Here is a 24830-nt window from a genome sequence, read left to right on the forward strand (position 1 = left end):
ATCTATGCGACCCCTTTGAGTTAGTCCATTACTTCTATTTCAATCCATCCTTTTAAACTAAAATAAAAAAATAAATACATATTTAATCTAGCCAATAAACTTATAATTAAACACATACATCAACAAAATCAAATAATAAATAAATTCACACAACACTTAATTCATTTAAACATAAAACATGAACCCATCTAAACATATAGCCACGTAAGTACCTAAAAACAATAAAATAAATAATAAAATTCTAATTATATCCTTTCTAAAACTAGGGGTATTATAGCTTTCGTACAAACACCCATTTATACCCAGCAAGATTAACACCCTCAGGTGTCTACTGGTCGAAATACTTCACGTTTAGCTAATGAATTTAGCTCTACTTGTATCGCTTCTTTCCATTTTGGCCAATCATTTCTTCGTCGACATTTTTCGACGTTTTGAAATTCCAGATCCTTATTATCAATATCAAGAGCAACGATATATGAGAATATGTTGTCGATAACAATTTCATCTTTATTCCATCTCGCTTCATAATTTAATGAGATCTCATCATTTTTAGGTACCTGTGCCTCATCAAGGGCATGTGTCTCATCAAGGGCCATATCATTATCTGTTATCTTTGCCTTATCAACATTTATTATTTCATCATTTTTAGGTACCTGAGACTCATTAAGAGTCACTGCCTTATCAAAGGCTATTGTCTCAGATTGATCAATAATATTTATTGCTCCTTTTGTGGCCTCTTCAGGAGTGTCAGCTTTTCTTTGTGATTTCCTCTTACGAGGAGCAGTATCTTTTGCACCGACTGGTTTACCACGCTTTAGGCGTGTTTTAGATGCATTTACTGCATTATTAACAGAAGGTCCCTCAAGGACAGCAATTCGTGCTGGAATATTTGCAGCTAGTATATGTGATTTTATTACTTTCTTTGTATCAGTAAATATATCAGGCAATTGATTTGCAACATTTTGTAAGTACATGATCCTCTGAACTTCTCGTTCACATTGATTTGTGCGAGGATCAAAATGAGACAATTCCAGGGCATTCCAAGTAAGATCACGTTGCTGCTGTGCATTTTCTCTCCCTAATGGTGGGAAAACAGTTTCATCAAAATGACAGTCAGTAAATCGTGCTTTAAAGATATCACCTGTCAGGGATTCAAGATATCTAATAATAGATAGAGAATCAAAACCAACATAAATTCCAAGTTTACGTTGAGGACTCATTTTAGTGCGTTGGGGTGGTGCAATTAGAACATATACAGCACAACCAAAAACTCGTATGTGAGAATATTTGGTTGTTGACCAAAAACAAGTTGTAATGGTGAGTACTTATGATAAGCAGTTGGTCGTATACGAACTAATGATGCAGCATGTAATATGGCATGTCCCTAGGAAGAAACAGGTAATTTTGTTCGCATAAGCAAAGGGCGACCAATTAACAGAAGTCTTTTAAGAAAATATTCGGCCATACCATTTTGAGTATGAGTGTGTGCAACAGGATGTTCAACATTAATTTCAACTGACATACAATAATTATCAAAAGTTTGAGAAGAAAATTTAGCGGCATTATCAAGACGAATTGTCTTAATTAAGTAATCAAGAAAGTGTGCCCGTAATTTAATGATTTGAGCAAAAAGTCTAGCAAATGCAACATTACGGGTAGAAAGCAGACAAACATGCGACCATCATGTTGAGGTATCAATTAAGACCATAAAATAAAGAAAGGGTCCACAGGGTGGATGAATTGGCCCACATATATCCCCGTGAATTCGTTGTAAAAATGGGGGAGATTCAACAATGACTTTTGAAGGGAATGATCTGATAATCAACTTACCTTATAAGCAGGCGATGCATAGATGATTATTTGGTAAGATGATTTTTTGATCCTTTAGTGGGTATCCATGTGAATTTTCAATAATTCGATGCATCATTCTACTCATTGGATGACCAAGTCGATCATGTCAAAGTATAAAAAGTTTTGGATCACACGATTCTTTATATATCACATTATTTGACTCAATTGTCCTAATGGTTGTATAGTATAACTCAGAAGAGAAACATAGAGTTTTTCTAATATCAACTTTTTGCCTGAGGTAATGGAAGTAATATAGAGATATTCCACATTTCTTTCATTTACGGTCTCAATATGATGCCCATTACGACGCAAGTCTTTAAAATTCAACAGATTTCTCCGAGATCTTGTAGAATATAAGGCATCATTGATTTGTAATCTTATTCCTCGTGGTAAAATGATGGTGGCTTGTCCGGAACCTTCAATCAAGTCAGTGGGACCTAATATTGTACTAACACTAGCGTCTGTCAAAATTAGGTGAGAAAAATATTTTTGATCTCGAAGGATTGTGTGTGTCGTTCCACTATCAGCAAGACATATATCTTCACTATTTATTATGGAACCAGTTAGATCCATTCTTAATCATGCAAATTTAAAAAGAAATAGTTATAACAAAAGAAACTTTAATACAAGGAAAATAAAAATATGTTGAAGATAATATAGTAGAAAGAATATGAAATAAAAAATAGGATTAATTGGTGTGGACATTTCTATCACCAATCATGAGGTGGTTTATCTTTCTATCACGGTCCTCAAAAAAATCTGATACATTTAGATTTGTGATGTCAATTAACTCATCATGATCAATGAAATTCATTTCTTTCCATTTCCCTTTTTTCTTTCATTGGGGTATGGTAAAGTTCAGCCAGATATTTAAGTGTATGACAAATGCTTTGTCAATGCCCAGTCATTTGATAACAAGTATTATCATATGCCATGGAAGGTTGAGCCACGTTCTTCCTTTTTACTTGTTTCATTTCATTATAACATCGATCTCCTTTGGGGATATGGTGTGGATCTCTGATTTCAAAAATTTGAGGATTGATATTCTTCACGGTAATAAGAGTGATTTTTACCACAACCATATTCATTATTGTAGCCATTTTTACCACCACGATTATGTCTTTTATCATGTCCACGTCCACATGATGAGCCAATATATGTTTCAGGGATCGATGTCGATCCAATTAGAAGGAACTGGTGGTTTCTTAACAAAATCTCGTTATTTTGCTCTGCCACAAGTAAACATGATATCAGCTCTAAACATTTTTTAAATTTACGCTCTCGATATAAGAGTACATTCGAGGCGTGAAATGTGATGAATGTTTTTTTTTTTTTCAACAAAAATTCATCAGTGATGGTATCACCACACAATTTCAGTGTAGAGCTGATTTTAAATAGGGCAGAGTTGTATTCAGCTACAATTTTTAAACCTCTTGTAACCGCAGTTGCTGCCAATCAGCCCTAGCTTTTGGAAGGGAAGCTGATGATTATATCTTTCTTTCAAATTTTTCCACAAACTCAGTGAATCTCTTTCAGTGAGGTATTCAGTTCTTAGTTCCTCACTAATATGATGACGAAGGAAAAACATAGCATTCGCTTTATATAACATAATATGAAGTATTATAATTCCAGTATAATTAAACAACAAAGGCGGTAAAATCAGCCATAGTGAATAAATTATTAAACAATAAAGGTGGTAAAATTGGTCATAAATTATTAAATAATAAAGGCGATAAAACTGACCATGTAAATTATTAAATAATAAAGACGGTAGAACCAACTATAGTTAGTAAATCATTAAAGAATAAAGGCGGTAGAACCGACCATAGTGTGAGCACATATATCACTTAAGTGAACAAATTTATTTCATGAACAATAATCAATAATTAAAATTTCTTACCCTTTGAAGTTAGAAATACTATTTTATTCAATAAAGCAAACCAACCCAACAATCTATCAAAACTAATATTACAAAATAGATATATAGTTGAGATAGAAAGAGGGAGAGAGAGTTTTTTCTCCCAAACTGAGATGGATAGAGCTCGTGCTGATAACGTGTAATAAATATATGTATTGAAGTATATGACAAATATGAAAGATGAGATGTGTAAAGATTAGGGAAAGAGTGCTGTATAGATGAGAGAAAGAGATAGCTGATATTGTTATTCATTTCTCACACCATAATTGTGTACATAAGTTGCCTATTTATTGCGATAAAGACGTAGCCACCAAATAGCTTGTTTGATAAGCTGCAATCCATTAATCACATTTCAATTGGCTAGTGGACCCCATATATAAAGCTTCCCTTATAAGCCACAATTGTGGCCTTGCTCTCTATGCCAAAACAGGTATGTGGACCCCCCCCCCCCCCCCCCACACACACACACATAACATATTGATATTTTTGTTGTGGCCACCGTGACAATTATCACCAAATGGGCTGGCTGACTTAATTATTATAGTCCAACTAATTATTAATATTTTTTATTTTAAATTAAATATCGCCTTCGAAAACTATGACGATCTGAATCACAGTTTTCAAATGCTATATTTAATTTGAGACTGGAGTATTCTCTTAAGGATAACAGTAGAACAGTATCAAAAACCCTAGAACATCCACTTTGAATTATTTTATGGGAAAAAATCACATAACCCTTATGTACTATCATTTTCGTCCAAAAAGCCGCTACTAAAATTAAACACCCCCTGAACTAACAAAACCCATCAAATTGCCCCCAAATGACAAAACTGCCCTTATAAGTTAATTGTAAAATACACAAATTTGTATAAAAAAACGTCTTTCTATATCTTCAATTGAAGGGTTTGACTCTCTATTGAGAACTCGAAAGCCTGTAATTGAATGCAAAGCATATGAATTTGATTAATCGTAACCATTAGACATTAACATTGAATTACCAGATTAACAAAAGGCAGCCGAGAAACTCATAATCAGTATATATTTCGACATATGTTGTAATATATAAACACAAACATGTATAAAATTAATTGTTCTTCTAGTTTCATTGTTTCACAGTTGTTCTTCTAGTTTCATTGTTTCATTGGAGGGCATTCCGGATAATCGCAAAAGGATCGAACCTGTCAATTGATTGAATGAAACATTGAACTGCTGAAGAGGTGGGATTAATTAAACAGTTGGATTAATTACGTTTTAGAGGAAAGAAAGGAACAGAGGCAAGCAATACCAAGCCAGTAACACCCAAAAGAGATCTGTACATATATTATGTAGATAGAGAAACTAAGTAAAGAGGGTGAGATAGAAGAAGAGGTTGTCGGATCCCATTGGTGGAGGTCGGCGGCGGCGGTGGTTGATGACATGGCAGTGGTTAGCAGGTGAGAACTAAAAACTGAGCCACACTAAAGGCAATTTGTAAAGATAAAGAGAGAGGAGGTGGATGGAAATTTTTATGGCCGAAGCTTTATGAACATTAAATTTGGGTTGCATACTTGATTGTGTTTTAAAACTTGGGTTTCTTGGCAATGATATATGATTTGAGAAAGGATTAAGGTGGAATTTTATACGGGTGTTGTGGATATATATTAGAGCTTGAACTTAACTCTATGGTAGAACGCATCATTGATGTGAAGCTTGATTATCAGATACCACTAATTATACCGTTGGGTTCTTCACAATCACCACCACTTGAACTTAGTTCCATGGTACAAAGTAGTTTGGTATTACGATATATATATATATATATATATATATATATATATAAACACAGATGAATAGGGAAGGGGAGGTATGAGGGGTATTTTATCAAGAAGCCCACCGCTGCGACACTCTTTATGATCGACGCCGGTCCGGGGACATGGCCGAAATTCGCAAAGCTTTTCTGATCTAATTGGTGGCCGCCTCTCATTTCGCTGGCCACCGTCACTCTTTCAACTCCTACGATGATCCCTCCCAAGGAAGTGGTAATGACTCCTACTCAATCCTTCTCTCTTTCTAAATTTGTTTCGTGTGCCTCACTTACATGTGACAACTTAGGGGTAGTTTTGTAATTTTATATTAATTTATAAGGACGATTTTGTCATTTGAGGGTAACGTGATTAGGGATGTCAATTTTTACCGCCCCGCCGGGGCCCCGCCCCGTTCCGCCCCGTTAATAACGGATATGGGAACACTTATTATACCGTTGGGGCGGACATGGATACAAATTTTGTACCCGTCGAGGGTCATGGGGCGGGTAAGGGTTCAATATACATATCCTAGGGGCCCCGCCCCGCCCCGCCCCGCCCCGCATATAACTATATTTAATATATATATATATATATATATATATATATATATATATATATATATTAATAAGTTATTTTAGCGGCTTACCTAACCCATCTCTTACAATCCTAATTTGGGATGTAAACTTGGTATTAAATTTGCTTTTGTTTTGGTTATGGTGGAAGTTGGAGCTTAGAACTTCTTGTGATTTGGTTGTATTAAATTTTTATTTTTGTTTATTATGTTCTTTGAATTATGTTATGTGCATGTTATTTTTTTAATTTTTGTTAGAATACATAATTTTATTTATGTTGTGTCATTCCTAGGCTTTGCACATTTAAATAGCAGGAGTTTAAGTTCCAAAAAGTGGGAGAAAAAAATTTGTTAGTGGGGCGGGCACGGGGGTACAGTATTTCCTAACGGGGCGGGGTAGGATATGAAAATTCAACCCGTCGCGGGTCTCGAGGCAGGCATGGATTTGACAAAAATTAAAAGGGGCGGGGCGGGATTTAGGGAAACCCGCTCCAAACCCGCCCCGTTGCCATCCCTAAACGTGATAGGTTTTGTTAATTCAAGAGAGTATTTAATTTTAGTAAGAATTTTTTGGACGAAAATAATGGTACAAGAGGGTTATATTATTTTTATTTTTATTTTTTTTGTGTTCCACCTTTTTTCCATTGTTACATCAATCAATTGCTGTCAGATCACATCAATCAATCGCTATCAGACCACAACGAGGGTCCAATCAAAAGTAAAAAAATAAAAATAATAAATAAAAAGTACTGTACTTCACTATTATTGGTATTAAGTCAATAACGTTGAACGGATGGTACTGTTGGGACCATGGTTTAAAAAAATAAAATAAATTAAGAATTAATCTGGTTGTGTAAAGCGTCGAATGTGCTTCGATTACTTCTGCTCCACTTTGAATTGATATTTTATTCTGTGTTCCAACTTTTCTTCCGTTGTTAAATCAATTGCTGTCATAATGCCATTACAGTTTCCAATGAAAGGATCAAATTCCTTTTATTAATTTAAAATATTATCAAAAAGTACTGTACTTCACTATTATTGGTATTAAGTCAATAATGTTGAACGGATGGTACTGTTGGGACCATGGTTTAAAAAAATAAAATAAATTAAGAATTAATCTGGTTGTGTAAAGCGTCGAATGTTCTTTAATTACTTCTGCTCCACTTTGAATTGATATTTTATTGTGTGTTCCAACTTTTCTTCCATTGTTATTAGGGCCTGTTTGGGGATGCTTCATCTCGTGCTATGCTCTTTCTTACAGTATAATTGGACACTATTGAGAACACTAACTTGTTTGGTATGGGCTGTATTGTGTTCAACAGTGTTAGAACAATTTTTATTTTTGGGCCAATTTTCGGAACAAAAAAATCATATTCCAAAGTGTTCCCAAATTTTAGCCGGCCCACTATTCACTGTAGAAAGGAGAACAACAGCCCAAAGTGCAGGAATTCTTAGAACACATATTTAAGAATTCTTAGAACAACAGCCTAATTGTGAACTTGCCTCCATCTCTATTCTCGTTCTCAACTGTGAACTTGCCCTAATTTCTGAAAAAACACTCTGACTTGCCCTCTCTCTCTCCAACTGCAAGCTACAAAATCTAAAAGAATCAGAAGTTCGAGACCCACCTCCATCTCTATTCTCGTTCTCAATTCTGAAGTTGCCCCCTCTCTCTCTGCAATTGCAAACTACAAAATCTAGCAGATCTGTGAACTTGCCCCCCTCTCTCTTTCAAGAACTATCTCAGCTCTACGTTTTCCGGCAAACCCCACCTCTGTGTTTTCTGGCGAACCCAAAGCTTCGGCGCGTAGATCTGTCACTCCGGCACGTCTGCGTTTTTTTAACTGAATTTTTGTTTGATCCAAATTCTCAAATCTCTTGCAATTTTTTCGAATCTCTTGCGTAGACCATGATTATCAAATTAACTCCTAATAAAACATGAAATGGAAATGGAAATGGAAAAGGAAAATGAAAATGAACTGTGCATATCTCACTCTAAAATAACAAATTCTCTCCATTTTTGTAAAAACCACATCCAGCTAATTTATGTCCTCTTGCATACTTTAATGCACAAAAGACAATTATATATATATATTATCTTAAATTTTTAAAAAAATGTTAGATAATATAGTATATGACTTATTATTATATAATATAATATATGATAAAATTTGTTTATATATATATATATATATATCAAAATAGCTTGAATCCTCATTTTTTTATATTTATCCATCTGAAATTTAAAAAAATTAAATTTAAATGAAAAAAGAAAATAATTGTGACTTATTATTAGATAATATAATATATGATTAAATTTGTTTTTCTATTTTTAGTAAAAAGGTACTGAAGAAGCAAATTTTTTATTTATAGGTTTTTATTGGTAATTTTTTAATTAAAAAAATCCAACACTCGTACTAATTTCATGCAATGAAATTTATTGGTAATATTTACAAGTTTTTATTGGTAATTTTTTAACAAAGGAAACCCAACAATTTTTTTTGGTAACTTATAGTTTTGGAATTTGTCACTTAAAAAATATATATATTTCATGATTTTTTTTTTTTAGTGATTTTGGTTACACTTTTATTCTTCCAAACATGTTTTGTTCTCATATTTCTTAGAACAATATACATTACCAAACATGTTTTATCATGTTTTTGTTTTAAAATTCTCAAAACAAATATGGAACACCAAACATATTTTGTTCTCGTTTCAAAACATCACGCTACAAAATACTTGTTCTGTTATAGGTTAGAACAGTACACTACGTCACACTACACTTCCCAAACGGGACCTAAATCAATTGTTGTCATACTGCCGATACAGTTTCCAATGAAAGAATCAAATCCATTTTATTAATTTAAAATATTATCATTCAATTGATAATGACATAAAATAATATTTATAACAATAGATTCAACAGTGAATTTTTAATACTTTCCATCTCAAAAAATCAAATCTCTTTTATTAATTTAAAATATTATCATTCAATTGGTAATAACTAATAACATAAAATAACATTTATAACATCAGACTCAACAATGAATTTTTAATCACGGTTTTTAAAATATGACATTTATTTTAAGACAGAATATATTTTTTTATGTGATATTATTAATATCGCTTATATATATATATTACTTAGAGTATCGTTGAAAGATATGAGTGGAGAGACATTTAGCTCAGACAATTTATCGAGGGAATGAGTTATGAGTGCATAAATAATTAGGTTAAGTATAATAGACACTAAAGATTCAATGTGTCCTAGTACTTAGTGTAAGCCTTAGGCATTCCTTGTCTGCTCCAAGATTACACTAGGAAGGTTTTAGGAGGGAGTGAGTGTACATGTTATTCCGATGTTGGTGACTCTCTACAAATTAGAATGTTTCTTTAATTATCATTATAATGGAATCGTTCTCCCCATTCTTAGACGTAATTTAGAGTTTAGGCACATTATGTAAATCAGTAAATCTTGTGTTGTGCATGTGTGTTATTACTTTATTACTTGATTGGATCTTCCATCTTGTTTTTGTTTTGTACAGTGCACGCGAGTAAAGTCTGACTAGTCGCATTTAAGTCGGCCGATCACACTTACTCTTGTCGTAAATACTTCGCTAGTCCAACCATTGACACTTGAGTCAAAAAATTAATTGCACTTGCTAGGTGTACATTATGATATTTGTCCATTAAGTCAAATTAATGACTAATATTTTATAATTCCATTTCTCTGAACTTTGTGAATTCCAAAATTATTCTATTAGATTTTGTGAATTTCAAAATTATTCTATTGTTGGTTGGTAAACTATCATAACTTTAGCTTCCGTCACCTCGTCAGCATTTCTGCATCCCAAGCCAATGTTGGTGTGAATTCTTTATTAATTTTGAAATGAAATTATTTCCCTTTGTCAGAGGAATTCTGTAAAAGAATTAAAGAATCAGATTTCACAAATGAGATATTTAATATTAGCCAAAAGTCTTTTTTTTTTTTTTTTTTTTTTTTTTTTCAATTGGATTTTTTTTATGTTTGTTGCTATAGAGAATTTTCTATTGTAGTGTTTTAAACTTTTATATATGATCTATAATTAATTTTTTATATTAACTTTAATACCAAGCTTTTAATGATATCTTTGCACGTAATACTTCTATGGATATCATTTTATATGGGCAGTTGAGACTTGAGATCCAAAGTTCCTATTTATTATTTATGTTTTATTCTTTCTTATGACAATTAACTAACAAACTTTATTTAGTTTTATCCCCTAAATGTTTGAAAGTTATTATTTTTTTTTTTCTTCTTTTGAGACAAGAAATATTAGAAGTTAAATTAATAGAAGTAAATACTAAATAGTCAAAACTTGACACTATTACTAACCCACTAAATTATCAAAACATATGTATTAATTTATAGTTGTAACTCAGTCCATTTTCTTCGATCTTTGCACATACACTCTCACCCTCCACATTGGAAATCATTAGAGGACGACAACTTATAATCATAACAATGTATAAAGAAATCAAAATGAGTTATTATTATTAAAACCTCTTCTTTTATGTAGAAAACATATTTGTCTTCGTTCTAATCTCTGTTTTTTTTTTTTCAAAAGAAGTAAATGCACCCGGATTCAATTCAGCCCAGTGGATGCCACTGGACTTTATCTAAATTACATTATTATTTATAATTTTAGTTAAAATTTTAAAAATACCCCCACTCAATTATTTAAAATGTCCCCCTTCACATTTTTATCTCACTTATTTCTCCACTAATTTTTTCTAATTTATATTATTACTTAAATTTTTAATTAAAATTTCACAAATACCCCCACTTCAAAAAAAATATACATATGTAATTTGTCTACAATTTTTTTTTCTTCGACGGTGCCACCCTCAAAAAAAACATCCTAGGTCCGACACTAAATGCACCACATAGTTTTCTTTGTTCTAATATCTATTTATTTTTTAAAACCAAATGAGAATGATAGATAGATGAGCTACTAATAAAACCTCTTCATTTGGTCAAAAAGTAAATAATGTTGAAAAATAAAAGTAATAAAAAGTGAGGCGAAGTCAATGAAAATAAGTTTCTTGTTTTTATTTGGTTAGGATGAAAAAAAAAAAAAAAAAGAAGAAAGTTATTACAACAATACTATATTAAAGAATAAAAGTAATTATATATATATATATAAGTATGTTTATCTTGATTTCAATGGCATCGTCATGAAAATGAAGAAATCAAGTGTAGTGCTCAAGTGTTGGCGGGCCTATTTAAGGCAGCTTTAAACAATAAACAAAAGTTACCTGACGATGTTTTATTATGGGGAGCAATTCGTGTTTACGGGTCGTAATCGTATTGTGTCAATTTAAGGGTATTATATTAAACAGTTCAATTCGTAAACGAGCCATTTAATAATTGTGTCAGGATCTCTTAACACTAACCTGACTAGTTTATTAAACAGGTTACACGTGTAACTTGTCTAACGACTTATTTAAAAAAAAATTATATTGTTTAAATTATTAATAATACTCAATAAAATATTAAATACTAAAAAAAATATAAGTTTTAATCAACTAAATTATTAAATAGTTTCTAGTTTACAAAAGATTAAATTATAAAACATAATTTTATATAGTGATTTTAAAACTTAAATAGAAATTTATTTACGACATATATAGTTAAACGTGTATAAACGAGTTATACTGGTTGAATCTCTCAACCCAAATACGACATGATTAATTAAACGAGTTAATCATGTCAACTCATTTATGATCCGAATCCATTTAAGGTCAATCCAAATCCGTTTAACTCGTATCGTGTTCGAATTATATTGGCGGGTCATGTCAACTTTTGTCAACCTTATGTTGTCCTGGACCAAATCTACCCTTCACTACCTACTATTTACATGAAAACAAGTGTTAACCCCTTAATTGCTTCTGTTTTTGTTTTTTGGGATAAAAAAATAATAATAATAAATTTAAAAATAACTTCAACTGATGTGAAGAATTGTGAGAAAGAAAGGATAAAATTTAAAAGGCAAAATAATAGTCGTTAAAATGTTGTTGTTAGTGCTTAAAAAGGCAAAACAAAAACAAAAAATATATTTAATAATATGTTTTTGTTTTTATATAACATAAAACGTTTTCTATTTTTGTGAAGAAAGGAAGAAACATTAAAAGAATGTTTCTCATGTTTTCGACGCTGTTAAACAAAAACATTTTCACCATTATTATTACATATATACATTGCTTATTTCAAATAAAATGTATGTTTTGCATGTTATATATTAATGCTACAAATTAAATACTAATAAAAGTTTTGTTTTTAATATATAATTATATTATATTAATATTAGTGTAAATTATTTTTTATTTAACAAAAATATATTTATAAAATATAGTATATTATATAATAGTGTAAATTATATATTGGAACAAAATAATATTTATGATTTAATATATTTATTATTTAATAGCAAAAGAAAAACAATTCCTCAAAGAAATTTAATAAAACTACAATTCCTATAAAATAAATAAATAAATAAAAAATTTAAATACTAAATATATAAAATTGTCCTACATCACTAAACTAAACATTGTGAATTTCAAAATTTTTCTATTAGATTTTGTGGATTGAAAATTATTCTATTGTTCGATGGTAATTAAACTTTCATAACTTTAGCTTCTAACCCTCGTCAGCATTTCCAAGACAATGTTGGTGTTGAATGCTTTATTAATTTTGACTAGTGTCAGATATTTAATATTAGCCAAAAGTTTTTTTTTTTTTTTTTTTAGAGAATGTTCTATTGTAGTGTTTTTAATTTATATATATGATCTATAATTAATTTTTTATATAAACTTTAATACCAAGCTTTTAATTGCATCTTTGCACGTAATACTTATATGGATATCTTTTTATATGGGTTGCTGAGACTTGAGGTCCAAAGTTCCTATTTATTATTTATGTTTTATTCTTTCTTTATCCCCAAACCAGAGTTGAACGATATTTTTTTTTTATTTTTTTTACAAGGCATTAGAAATATTATTAATCTACAATCTTTAATGATTTTAAAAATTGCTATTGAGATATAATGAGTGTATTTAGTTAGATGTTTCTTTTTGTATATATATATATTTACACACACACAAACATATATATACAAGAAAAAGATATTTTAAGTGAACAGAAATGCATTAGAGATTTATTTATTTATTTTTATCATTTTGAAAAGATAACAATGCATTAAAGATTGTGACCCAGTCTTGATTCAAGTTTTTTAAAAACAATTTTCAATAACTTCGAAAATTAAATAATATTTTCAGAATATTATAAAAGGCATTTCTCTTAAAATATACTTTATTCTAATTTAATTTTCATAAAATAATTTTTTAAAAATTATCAACTAAATAAATTTTTATACAATTTTTTCAATCTTTTGAGCTATTCGAGAAAATGAACCAAATATATCTTTGCACAATTTTCTCAATCTTTTGACTATTCAAAAAAGTGAACCTTTTAAAAGGTAAAAATACACAATCCAAATGTTGGGGTGAAAGCATTACTATAGGCATGGAATGCAACAAAGGAAGCATTTTTCATCCTAGATAAATGTGTATATTTATACGTGTGAGATTTAGCATTAGTCTATATACAGTAGATAAATGTGTATATTCATATGTGTGAGCCTCACACATATAAATATACACATTTATCTACTAGCACGGATGGAAATGAAACAGAGTGGGGGCATTCACGTTATGAAATTTTTTGCGGGGAATTATTTTTTAATTTGTATATTATAGCAAAAAATAATTTCCCAAAGAATAGCTAATTTGGAATTGCCCTTTGGGAAGCTGAGGACGCATCTAACTATTTTGGAATTGGCCTATAGGGAGCGCAAGCGATAAAAATGGTGGTTGAATAGCAGTTATCTATGGAGTGGACGTGTGCAATCCACTTGGTGTGTTTTGCAAAGGGCAATTCCAAAATGGTTAGATGCGTCGTGTGAGCACCTCGTCAATTTTGGAGCCGCCTCACCACGGAATATTTTATTAAGGAGTTATAATACACTGTTCGAAAGTTAGATGCACTCTATTATATTTACACGAGCAGTGAATATCATTATCATAGTATCATCATTATGATTAATGATGTTATTGTTGCAATGTATAATTTATTGAATATCGAATTGGTATTTTAAATTTAAAATTAATAAAAAATTAATTAAAATTGTTATAATAACCCCAAAAATAGTTATTTCAAAAAAAAAAAAAAAAAAAAAAAAAAACCACTTAACTTCTTATACTAAAATTCATTGAAATTTCAAATTCCCCCTCCCCTAATTTTTTTGAAAACATTTATTATCTCGGTATGTGAGTCGCAGTCTACGAAGCGGACAACAAAAAAAGGACGAAAGGAGTATTATTTATTTATTGGCCTACAAATTGAGAGTTTAAAAATAAATTTAACTTGTGTCCTTTCAATCTTCTAAAAAAAAAAAAAATTAGGACCAGGACCACTCTAACCATACTCTTGAAAGCCCGATCCTTATAAAATAAAATTTTCAGTTTGTTTATTCTTATTGTAGGATATATAATACTCCATAAGACCTTTATTTGTTAGTTGTTAAGTGACAAATTGTATGACTACTTGCAGGACAGATCAGACACATATATACACACAGTTGTATACACTATCCAAGCTGAGAGAAAGACAGATGGTGAAAGGAAATTGAAGGGTCGATAATAACCGATTAAGATAAAATTAAGAATTACGATAAAAAAGTAAACACACCACGTAATAATTTATATGTGATTCAACAACAATTTATGTTCACAGTAGGGATTCGACAAAAGTCTTCATTATGTGTAAAATAAAAAATTACAAATTTTGAGTCCCTCACTTTATTACTATACGAGTTTCAGAGTCTCTCCATTCCACCACTTTAAACCCTAATCGTATTTATATGTTTAATTATAAGAGACTAATTAGGATTCACGACCCATGAATAAAAAACGAGTCAAATTTTTTTTGCGAATCGCAACGCGACCCGACACCAAATTTGAAACACAACATCATAGCAACTACGAGGAACCAAAATCATGGTGCTTCAAAATGCAAGATCCAAAAAGTAATTCGGTGCGCAGTGTCACAAGTGAAATCATTTTCTTTGTTTTAAGTTTCAAAAGAAGGCTCACATAGTCCCTTAGGAAGCACGATTGGATGAACTAGTCAATATGGTAAATTTTTTTTTTTATTATTTATTATTATTTTGGATGAACTAGTCAATATGGTAAATTTTTTTTTTTATTATTTATTATTATTTTAAAACAAAGCCAAAAGTATGATTCGAAAACATTAAAATTAATACGAAATATAATATATTTTATATATAAAATAATAATTTTTACATATTTTATCTAATACAACAGTGAATAAAAATTTTAATTTGAAATTAAAGTTAGATTTTTATTATTTTTGTTTTCTTAAATTTTATATTATTTTTAACTACTTATAATATATTTTAAATTGCATTAAATTTTATTCTTGTAAAAATAATTACAAAATTGTTCTGCCTTATCATGAGAATGTCCAAATGTATCTTCGTTGTGAAGAAAAAAATTTAATTAAATATTTAAAATTTTGGACAACACGTGTCTCAACACATATCACAGTGTCCTGTGCTTCCACGATACCAAAGTGAAATGTCCATGGGTTCTAGAATACGAATGCATATTGTTCATACTCTCTCTCTTAATTTTAACTACTCTCTCTATTTCAAAAAAATATTAATTTTTTTGACGGTTTCTAAATAAATGTTCATTTTTTTTTTTTAATTTTTTTTTTTAAATATTATATTTTACATATTTCTATATATATTTGGAATTTGAAATTTCAAACTTCAATAATCAACACTTAAAAGGGTAAGTAACCTTTTAAGTAACAATACATAGATAGCCCACACGTCCCCTTAAAAATTTCTACCTTCCAAAACGAACATTCTTTTTAGTACAAAAGAAATTATCTTAATTTTAAGTTACAGAGAGTGAAAGTCACGTAGGAAGCATTTTTCTCTCGCCTCTCTCTACCCTCAACCGGCGTGTTATAATTAATCCTTTCTGGCTTAACGGGGTAGATCTGGTTTTTTGTTTCCGGTTAGATCTTCGATCTATGTCGGGTTTTTTGTCCCCGCCTCTGTGTGGGTTTTGTGGTCCCCACCTCTATGTGGATTTTGTTGTCCCCGCTTCTTGTGTGGAATTTGGGGGGTTTGTTCCCAGTCGGCGGCGCCTTGTGGATGCAACCTTGGAGCAGTTGCCTTGACAATAGTCTGACCTGTGGGTCACTCCCGTTGTTATTTTCTTCTTCAGTTTTTCTTCTATTGTTTCATGATTTGTTGCTCTTTGTAGATGCCGCATGGCTATTTTTTTTTTATTTCTAGGATATTAAAAAAAAAAAAAGTTATGAAAAAGGCCCACATTGCCACTCAAGTCTGGTTTGTCCTCCTCACTCTCCCCATGTCTATAAGAAAACGCAACTCACCACTTTTCACCTTTTGTATCTCTTTTTCTAAAAGTTTTTTTTTTTTTTTTTTTTGACAATCGTGGGTGTCCCGGCTAGCTTGCGTGCAGCTTGACTAATTCCACGAGGCCCTAAAGTTAACAACCGGGCAAGCCTCCAGTGGCCCTGAGGTAGGGGCGGCTCGATGTAACTCGGGGCTTTAGGCGAAAAAAAAAAGAAGGCCTTTTCATATTATAATATGTAATATATTAATTATTAAATAATAATTAATTAAAAATCATCCATTGTTTTAAAAAATATGGATAAAAATAGTCACAAGACTCACAACTCACAAATAAATATACAAATATATAAAAAAAAATATAGATGTATACAAATTTATAATAACAAAAGTTAGTAAAACAAAAAAATAATTAAAGAAAAAGAATAATATAACCTGATTTAGAAAGTCCCAATTCAATGTTGTTACAAATTCTTTAATAAAAAAAGTGCGTTCAAATTGAGATTTGAAACTATTGAATATTGAGTCGAGAAGAAAGAAAATTGTAAAGTTGTAATAAGAGAGGACTGAGAAGGGAAATGACTTGTAATTTGTTGAGTTAGCTGAGAGAGGAGAGAATGAAAGTGAAGATTAGGAATAAGAAAAAATAAATAAATAAATAAAATAAAATTTTTAAAAAAAAGAGAATATAGAAAGTTCATTCACTTCCCAATACGACGGCTAAATATTTATTATTGTGCAACTTACCAAAAATATATTTATATATATATAATGTTGGTGTAAAAAATAGTGTGTATATAAAAAAAGTGTATGACAAAGAAAAAATATATTATTTAAGAATATAAATATTTGGGCCCATATTGAGTGTGTGTAATGGTTAAGGTTTGGTTTACTAAACAACCATGAATGAGGGGGACAGAGAAATTGTGAAAAAAAATGAGATATTTTAGGAGATGAATAAAAAAAAAATGAGATATTTTAGGAGATAAATAATTTCTCTCTGAATTGATATGGAGAGAGAAAATAAAAAAAGCGTTATTTTAGGAAATAAATTCTTTAGAATTATTGTTCAATTAGGAAACAATTACAATATATTATATATACAAGGCAACTATAATATTTTCGGGCCTTTTTATTAGATGGGGGCCTTAGGCGACCGCCTAACTCGCCTAAGGGTTGAGCCGCCCCTACCCTGAGGAGAGTCGAACTTGTGACTATTGAGGAACAAACCCAAGACCTGACCAGTTAAGTTATGTGGTCGGGTTTTTTTCTAAAGGTTAATCGTTGAATAATATGGCTATATACATTTTGTGACCCACTATATTTGATAATTATATATATTGTGGACCCACTATAAATATATACAACTAAAATCTTGACATAATTAGAATTTTAGTGACATTGATCTAAAAAATCTAAAAAATTTAGACCATGATTTACATTTCTCTAAGTTCATCAAGCGTGCAATATGTACTTACTTTTTATCTATTAAATACTTGCCTCAATGTTTATCATTTAATTTTCAAAAAATGCCATAAATCTACAATATTTTATACAAAGAATGGGAAGCAATCTTTTATTAAATCAATACGAATGATGTATAGCACTAGTCACACACAATATATATACACACACGTGTATATATATACACACACTTATCCGATTGGAGAAGAAAGACAGATGGAGAAATTAAGGAGGTTGAAGGGTTGGTGACTATAATGGTTAGCGGATGTACGCTATCCATTTGGTGTTTCGAAATGCAAGGACCAAAAATTTAGGGGCGCTGCATCACAAGTCAAATCCTTTCCTTTGTTTTGTGTTTCATAGTACATTTTTTTTTTTGGTCGTATTTTCTGTAAAAAAAGATGATCGGCTCAGCTTTTTACAGACACAAATCAAGGGTGAGGGGTGGAGGATCGTTTTGAATCTTCTTGGAACAAGAGGAAGAAGATGAAACGTGTCGAACTATCGAAGCTTGAGTGAATGGTCGGCGCTTGAAAAAAACAAAAAGGGTAGCTTAAGTTATTGATATGCTGCATTTTGAGTAATGTAATAATGGATAGTGAAAAATATATATTTGGTAAAAAAATATTTTATTTTGTACTGAAACGTTTGGTGAACAGTGACAAAAAAATTAAGATACAAATATAATATTTTTACATATTTCAACACTAACAACTAGTACTATAATAATGAAAATTAAAAAATAATTTTATTTTTTTAAAAAATAAACAAAATAAATCTTAAATGATATTTTAAACTAACTATTATATTTTTAAAATTTAGCAATACTTTTTTACCAAATATGTTTTCATATTTTTGTTTCAAAAAATCTTATAATAAATAAATATTACCAAATATAATTCTAAATTTTAATTACTATTCAAATCAACCTATAATAAAATACTTATATTATTTCGAATAAAAATAAAACGTGAAAAATAAAACCCAAACCAAACAGTTATTTAAGTCTATGTTTCAGAAAAAGCCTACATTGCCACCGTGTCTTGTTTGTTTGAACTCTGCAACTCGGCAGTCCACATGGTTACTGCTCAAACATCACACAACCTTTACCTTTCTATGTCCTTCTCTAGAAGATAATTGTTGACTAATGTGTTAAACGTCACTATCTTTACCTTCGAACTTCTTTTATAGAAGGGAATTGTTGAATCATGACAATTAATTTTTAGCGGACCAATTTTTCTTTAACAATTGTTTTAATTTCTCAAAAAATCAATTTTTGAATTTCTAAAAAAAGTTTTGATTACTTCAATTTTACTTTGTAAAAGATATACCATTGTTACCTTAATGAGTGGTTAAAAGTAAATAAATTTAATTAAGTGAATTCTCAAACATGATTATCGGCAATAAGCCAGATAAATACTTTAATCATTTATATAATGAATGACGATAATAAAATATTAGTATTTGGCATTCTTGCCACCTTGCTCTCACAACATTTTGATTTGTCTTCATTCCCAAGATAATTGAGACTATTATATAATTTTATTTTATTTTTATTTATTTATTTGTTTTTGTAAGCATCATTCTTCAAAAATGTATGAAAAAAAAAGGTTTATGCATTAGAGATTTATTTATTTATTTTTATTATTTTGAAAAGATAACAATGCATTAAAGATTGTGACCCTGTCTTGATTTAAGTTTTTTTAAAACAATTTTAAATAATATTTTCAGAATATTATAAAAGGCATTTCTCTTAAAATATACTTTATTCTAATTTAATTTTCATAGGTTCATTTTTTCGAATAGCTCAAAAGATTGGGAAAATTGTATAAAAATTTATTTAGCTAAATAAATTTTTATACAATTTTCCCAATCTTTTGAGCTATTCGAAAAAATGAACCAAATATATATTTGTACAATTTTCTCAATCTTTTGACTATTCGAAAAAGTGAACCATTTAAAAGGTCAAAAGACACCATCCAAATGTTGGGGTAAAAGTGTTGAGATTTTAGTTCTTGTAATCCAGGATTATACAGCTGTAGGATTGAATTATTTACTTTTAAATTTAGGGCTAGATAATTAGTTTCCCGATTATTGCATAATTAGTTACCTATTTTAGCAAGGTATTATTCTATAAATTGTATGTAAAACTATCGTGAATAATATCGAATGGAGTTTTAATTCTCATATTCTTTCACTGAAATTCAAGATGATATCAGAGCCATCATTGAACCGTATTTTTTTATTCTCTTTGAATTTAGCTTTGAAATACACAGGCATCTCATATCCATATACACATAAATTAACCAACCCAGAAATTATTAACCCTGAAATTGACCAATCTGCCATCACAAGCCGCAGCTATCACAAGCCACAGCCGCACCGGTGCACCGTCTATCGCTATCGCCGGATCTTCTTCGCTTAAAGCCGTCGTCGGATCAACAGCCCTTAACTGTCGAACCACTATCCATAGCGTCGCCAGATCCATCTCAGCCAAACCGAACCAATCGTCGTCTCAATCATCGCCGCCGAATCCATCGTTGTCGTCGCCAAAAGAGGAGAACCTACAGCCGCTGTCTCCATTATCAGATCGTCGGCCGCTCTCCACGGCCATCGTCTCATCCAGTTTTGCCGGATCTGCCATCTCTGTTCTCATTTCAGTTTATTTATTTATTTAATTAATTATTATTATTATTTTTATTTTGTTGCTTAACAGAGACTAATTGGGCTACTTGAATATATGTTGTTTTGTTTTTTGTAAAATATATATATATCAAAAAAAAAAAAAAATGAGTGAAAAAAATATTAAATCCTCTGGGACGAAATCAGTTTATATTTTTGTTTAATCTGAAGGTGTTTTTAATGCAAGGATTAGTCTTACTGAATCCAATTATGACATTTGGTCCCAACTGATAGAGATGCATATTACTGAAAGGGAGAAACTCTCATATATTCGTGGCAAGACTAAGCCACCTGCTGAATCAGACGATGGTTATGACAAATGGTATGCCGAAAATCAGAAAGTGAAGTAGTGGCTATTAATGTCCATGACTCCAGAAATTATAAAGCGTTATTTACTCTTACCCACTGCCCACGAAATCTAGAGTGCTCTATCAAAGGCCTTTTATGATGGGAATGATGAGTTGCAAGTTTTTGCCTTGAACCAAAAGGCCTTCACCGCCAAACAAAATGGAAAATCTCTATCTGAATATTATGGAAAGCTAACTGAGGTTTTCCGATAAAAGTGGTCATGAAAGATCCGGTGACATTGAATCATATCAGAAGTCTATTAAGCGACTAAGGGTTCACATCTTTCTTGCCGGATTGGATGCTGATTTTGAATAAGTTCGTGGAGAAACTCTACGCAACGATCCAGTTCCAGACTTGCAAGGCTGCTACTCTTTGGTTCGACAAGAAGCGGTATGTCGTGCGACTCTGAATGGGGAGTCTGAAAACTCTGAAGCTTCAGTCATGATGGCTCGCAACAGATCGAAGCAAAACTGGCAAGACCGAACTAAACCCAATCAATCTAAAGTTATTAACGGTGCAGACAAGTCTACTTACAAATGCACCCATTGCAATCAGACTGGTCATACCAACAGTTGTTGTTTCGAACTTGTGGGATATCATGAATTGTGGGATCATAGCCGTTGGAAGAAGAATTCGACGAAGACCTGCGCTACAACAGTTGTTAAGACAGAGGATGATGGTGCTAAAAAGGCATTGGGGTTGGTAGTCGCTGGATATAATGGTGGTAAGATTTTAAATATTTCTACACATATTGTTAATAGTGCATGGATAATTGATTCTGGTGCTACAGATCATATGACATTTGATTCTAGACAGGTCTTACCTCTTAATTCCACCTCACAACACTTTGTTTCTACTGTTAATGGTACTTCGACCCCAGTTATTGGGGAAGGATCTTTGACACTCCCTGATAATCTGCATTTAGATTCTGTTTTAGTTGTTTAATCGTTAGCTTATAATATTTTGTCAGTTCCCAAATAACCACAGCTTTATCTTATGTTATAATTTTTTGGCTTGATTTTTGTATGTTTAAGGATATCCAAACAAAGCAGACGATTGGTTGTGGTTTAAGGCGAGGGAAGCTGTATTACTTGGACTTGATGTTAAAAAGTTTCGACAAGCTACGAAAAGTATTGACAGTGGATGGTTCTGAAGGGGAGAAAAAGAAATCTGAAATTTGGCTGTGGCATCGACGTCTGGGGCATGCTTCATTTGGTTCTCTGAAAAAATTATTTCCTAATTTATTTAAAAAATTTGATGGTTCTAGTTTTCGCTGCGATGTTTGTGAACTAGCAAAGAGCCATCGTGTTTCGTTTCCATTATGTTTGAATAAAAGTTCACTTCCTTTTATGGTTATACATTCTGATGTTTGGGATCTGTCCAAAGTCACTACTTTAGGTAGATCACGTTGGTTTGTTACTTTTATTGATGACTATACCAGGATGACCTGGTTGTGCCTGATGAAATCCAAAAGTGAAGTGAACTTATTATTTTAAAAGTTTCATAAAATGGTTGAAACTCATTACAATGCATATGTTTAGGTTTTCCGTAGTGACAATGGTGGAGAATATCAGAGTTTTGACCTTCAACAATATTTGGAATCATATGAAACTATTCATCAAACCACTTGTTCCAATACACCCCAGCAAAACAGGATTGCAGAGCGAAAAAATCGCCACTTGTTGGAGGTTGTTCGTGCTTCATTGATAGAAGCTCATATGCTGTTATCGTATTGGGGAGAAGCATTTACCTCTGCAGCATATCTAATCAATCGAGTACCTTCCAGCTCTATTGACTTCCAGACACCATTACAGGCTCTCACTGACGTAGTTGTTGCTCCAACTGTCCCAAATCTACCTCCTCATGTTTTTGGTTGTGTAGCATTTGTACACCTCCATAAGCATCAACGCAACAAGCTAACTCCTCGAGCATTGCGATATGTTTTTCTCAGATATGCTACGCATAAAAAGGGGTATTGCTGTTATCACCCTCCAACTCGACGAATATTCATCACCATGGATGTTGTTTTCCATGAAGAATCGATGTATTTTTTTTCTGCGTCAGAACTTCAAGGGGTGTACCAGAACGAAATTCAGACTCTAGATTATAATTATCTATATTATGATTATTATACTTTTGCGGATGGTGATTCTAGTGGTGATGACTCACAAGTTAGACTAGGCAATCAAGAATCGGGCGAATTGGATTTGAGTGGTATAAGTTTGGATCAAAGTGGTGATGAACGCCCAGAAATGGAAAGTATGGTGCCAACCCCACTGTCGTCCGAGTTTGAGTCCTCGCAACTGATATATCAAACCAATCGTCTGCTGAGGATGTTCCTAATTTAGTGCCTGAGCCACTCGGAAAATAATTACCATAACATCACACTAGAGGTGTTCCTAAACCCACATATGAACCTGAACTTTCTAGTAAAGTAAAGTATCCCATGAGTCATTATGTGTCGAACCATCGTTTGTCAGAGTCAAATTTGTCATTTGTAAATCAATTATCTACTATATCTATTCCTAACAGTGTGCATGAAGCCTTAGCTGATCCTAGGTAGAAAACAGCTATGAAAGAGGAGATGTAATCCTTACAGAAAAATAAAACTTGGGAACTCATTGATCCTCCACCAGGAAAGAAACCAGTAGGATGTCGATGGATTTATACTGTGAAGTATAAAGCTGATGGCACAGTTGAACACTTTAAAGCAAGATTGGTGGCAAAAGGTTACACCCAAACCTATATAATCGATTACACAGAGACGTTCGCACCTGTAGCCAAAATCAACATAGTTCGGGTCTTGTTCTCTTTAACTGCGAACTTGGATTGACCATTACAACAATTCGATGTGAAAAATGCCTTTCTGCATGGTGAATTATCCGAAGAAGTCTACATAGATCTCCCACTAGGATGCATAATACCCGAAAAATATAGTCGGAAGGTCTGCAGGTTAAAGAAATCATTATATGGGTTGAAATAATCTCCGATAGTATAGTTTGAAAGATTCACAAAGTCGATGATAGCCTTTGGCTACCATCGAAGCAATTCAGACCACACATTATTCCTAAAGAAATAACAGGGTAAGATCACTGCACTCATTTATGTAGATGACATGGTGGTTATGGGGATGATCTTGAAGAAATGAAGGTTCTCAAGAAGTACTTGTCCAGAGAATTCGAAATGAAAGATTTAGGTCCTTTGAGATATTTTCTTGGGATCGAAGTATCTCGATCTAATAAAGGAATCTTTCTATCTCAAAGAAAATATGCCTTAGATCTATTACAAGAGACTGGCTTGACAACATGTTAACCAGCTGAGACACCAATGGAAAAAGGGCTGAAGTTATGTGTTAAGTCCAACAAAGTACCTGCTAATAAAGAAAGATACCAAAGACTTGTAGGGAGATTAATGTATTTAACACACACGAGACCGGATCTGGCTTATGCATTGTGAGCATTATTAGCCAGTTTATGCATGATCCTAGAGAGCAACATATAAATGCTGTTATGCGCTTTTTGAGGTATCTGAAATCTGCTCCTGGAAAAGGAATTTTGTTCACTAAAAATGCTGGTTATTAAAACATAGATGCATATACTAATGCTGACTGGGCTGGAGCTATAGATGATAGGCGATTTACTTCTGGTTACTTCACTTTTATAGGCCGTAATCTTGTTACATAGAGAAGCAAGAAATAA

The 24830-nt window shown here is 31.7% G+C and overlaps 1 protein-coding gene across 1 annotated transcript; it reads left to right on the forward strand.

Moving 5' to 3' along the window:
- Nucleotides 1-21576: 21576 nt before the first annotated feature.
- On the forward strand, nt 21577-23480 carry LOC132301372 (uncharacterized). The gene is made up of 3 exons (XM_059798630.1): nt 21577-22062; nt 22167-22412; nt 22674-23480. Exons 1-3 carry the CDS (start codon nt 21577-21579, stop codon nt 23478-23480), a joined length of 1539 nt encoding a protein of 512 aa, XP_059654613.1.
- The last annotated feature ends 1350 nt before the right edge of the window (nt 23481-24830 follow it).

The sequence above is a fragment of the Cornus florida genome, unplaced genomic scaffold (genome assembly GCF_030987335.1).
Source record: "Cornus florida cultivar Cherokee Brave unplaced genomic scaffold, ASM3098733v1 CherokeeBrave_3.0.0_Hap2_Chr03, whole genome shotgun sequence".
Classification (NCBI taxonomy): Eukaryota; Viridiplantae; Streptophyta; class Magnoliopsida; order Cornales; family Cornaceae; genus Cornus; species Cornus florida.

Coding starts and splice junctions, on each gene's coding strand:
- LOC132301372 (XM_059798630.1), top strand. CDS start 21,577: ATGGCTCGCAACAGATCGAAGCAAAACTGGCAAGACCGAACTAAACCC. Junction 22,063..22,166: donor ATAATCTGCATTTAGATTCT/GTTTTAGTTGTT, acceptor TGTATGTTTAAG/GATATCCAAACAAAGCAGAC. Junction 22,413..22,673: donor GTTCTAGTTTTCGCTGCGAT/GTTTGTGAACTA, acceptor GCATATGTTTAG/GTTTTCCGTAGTGACAATGG.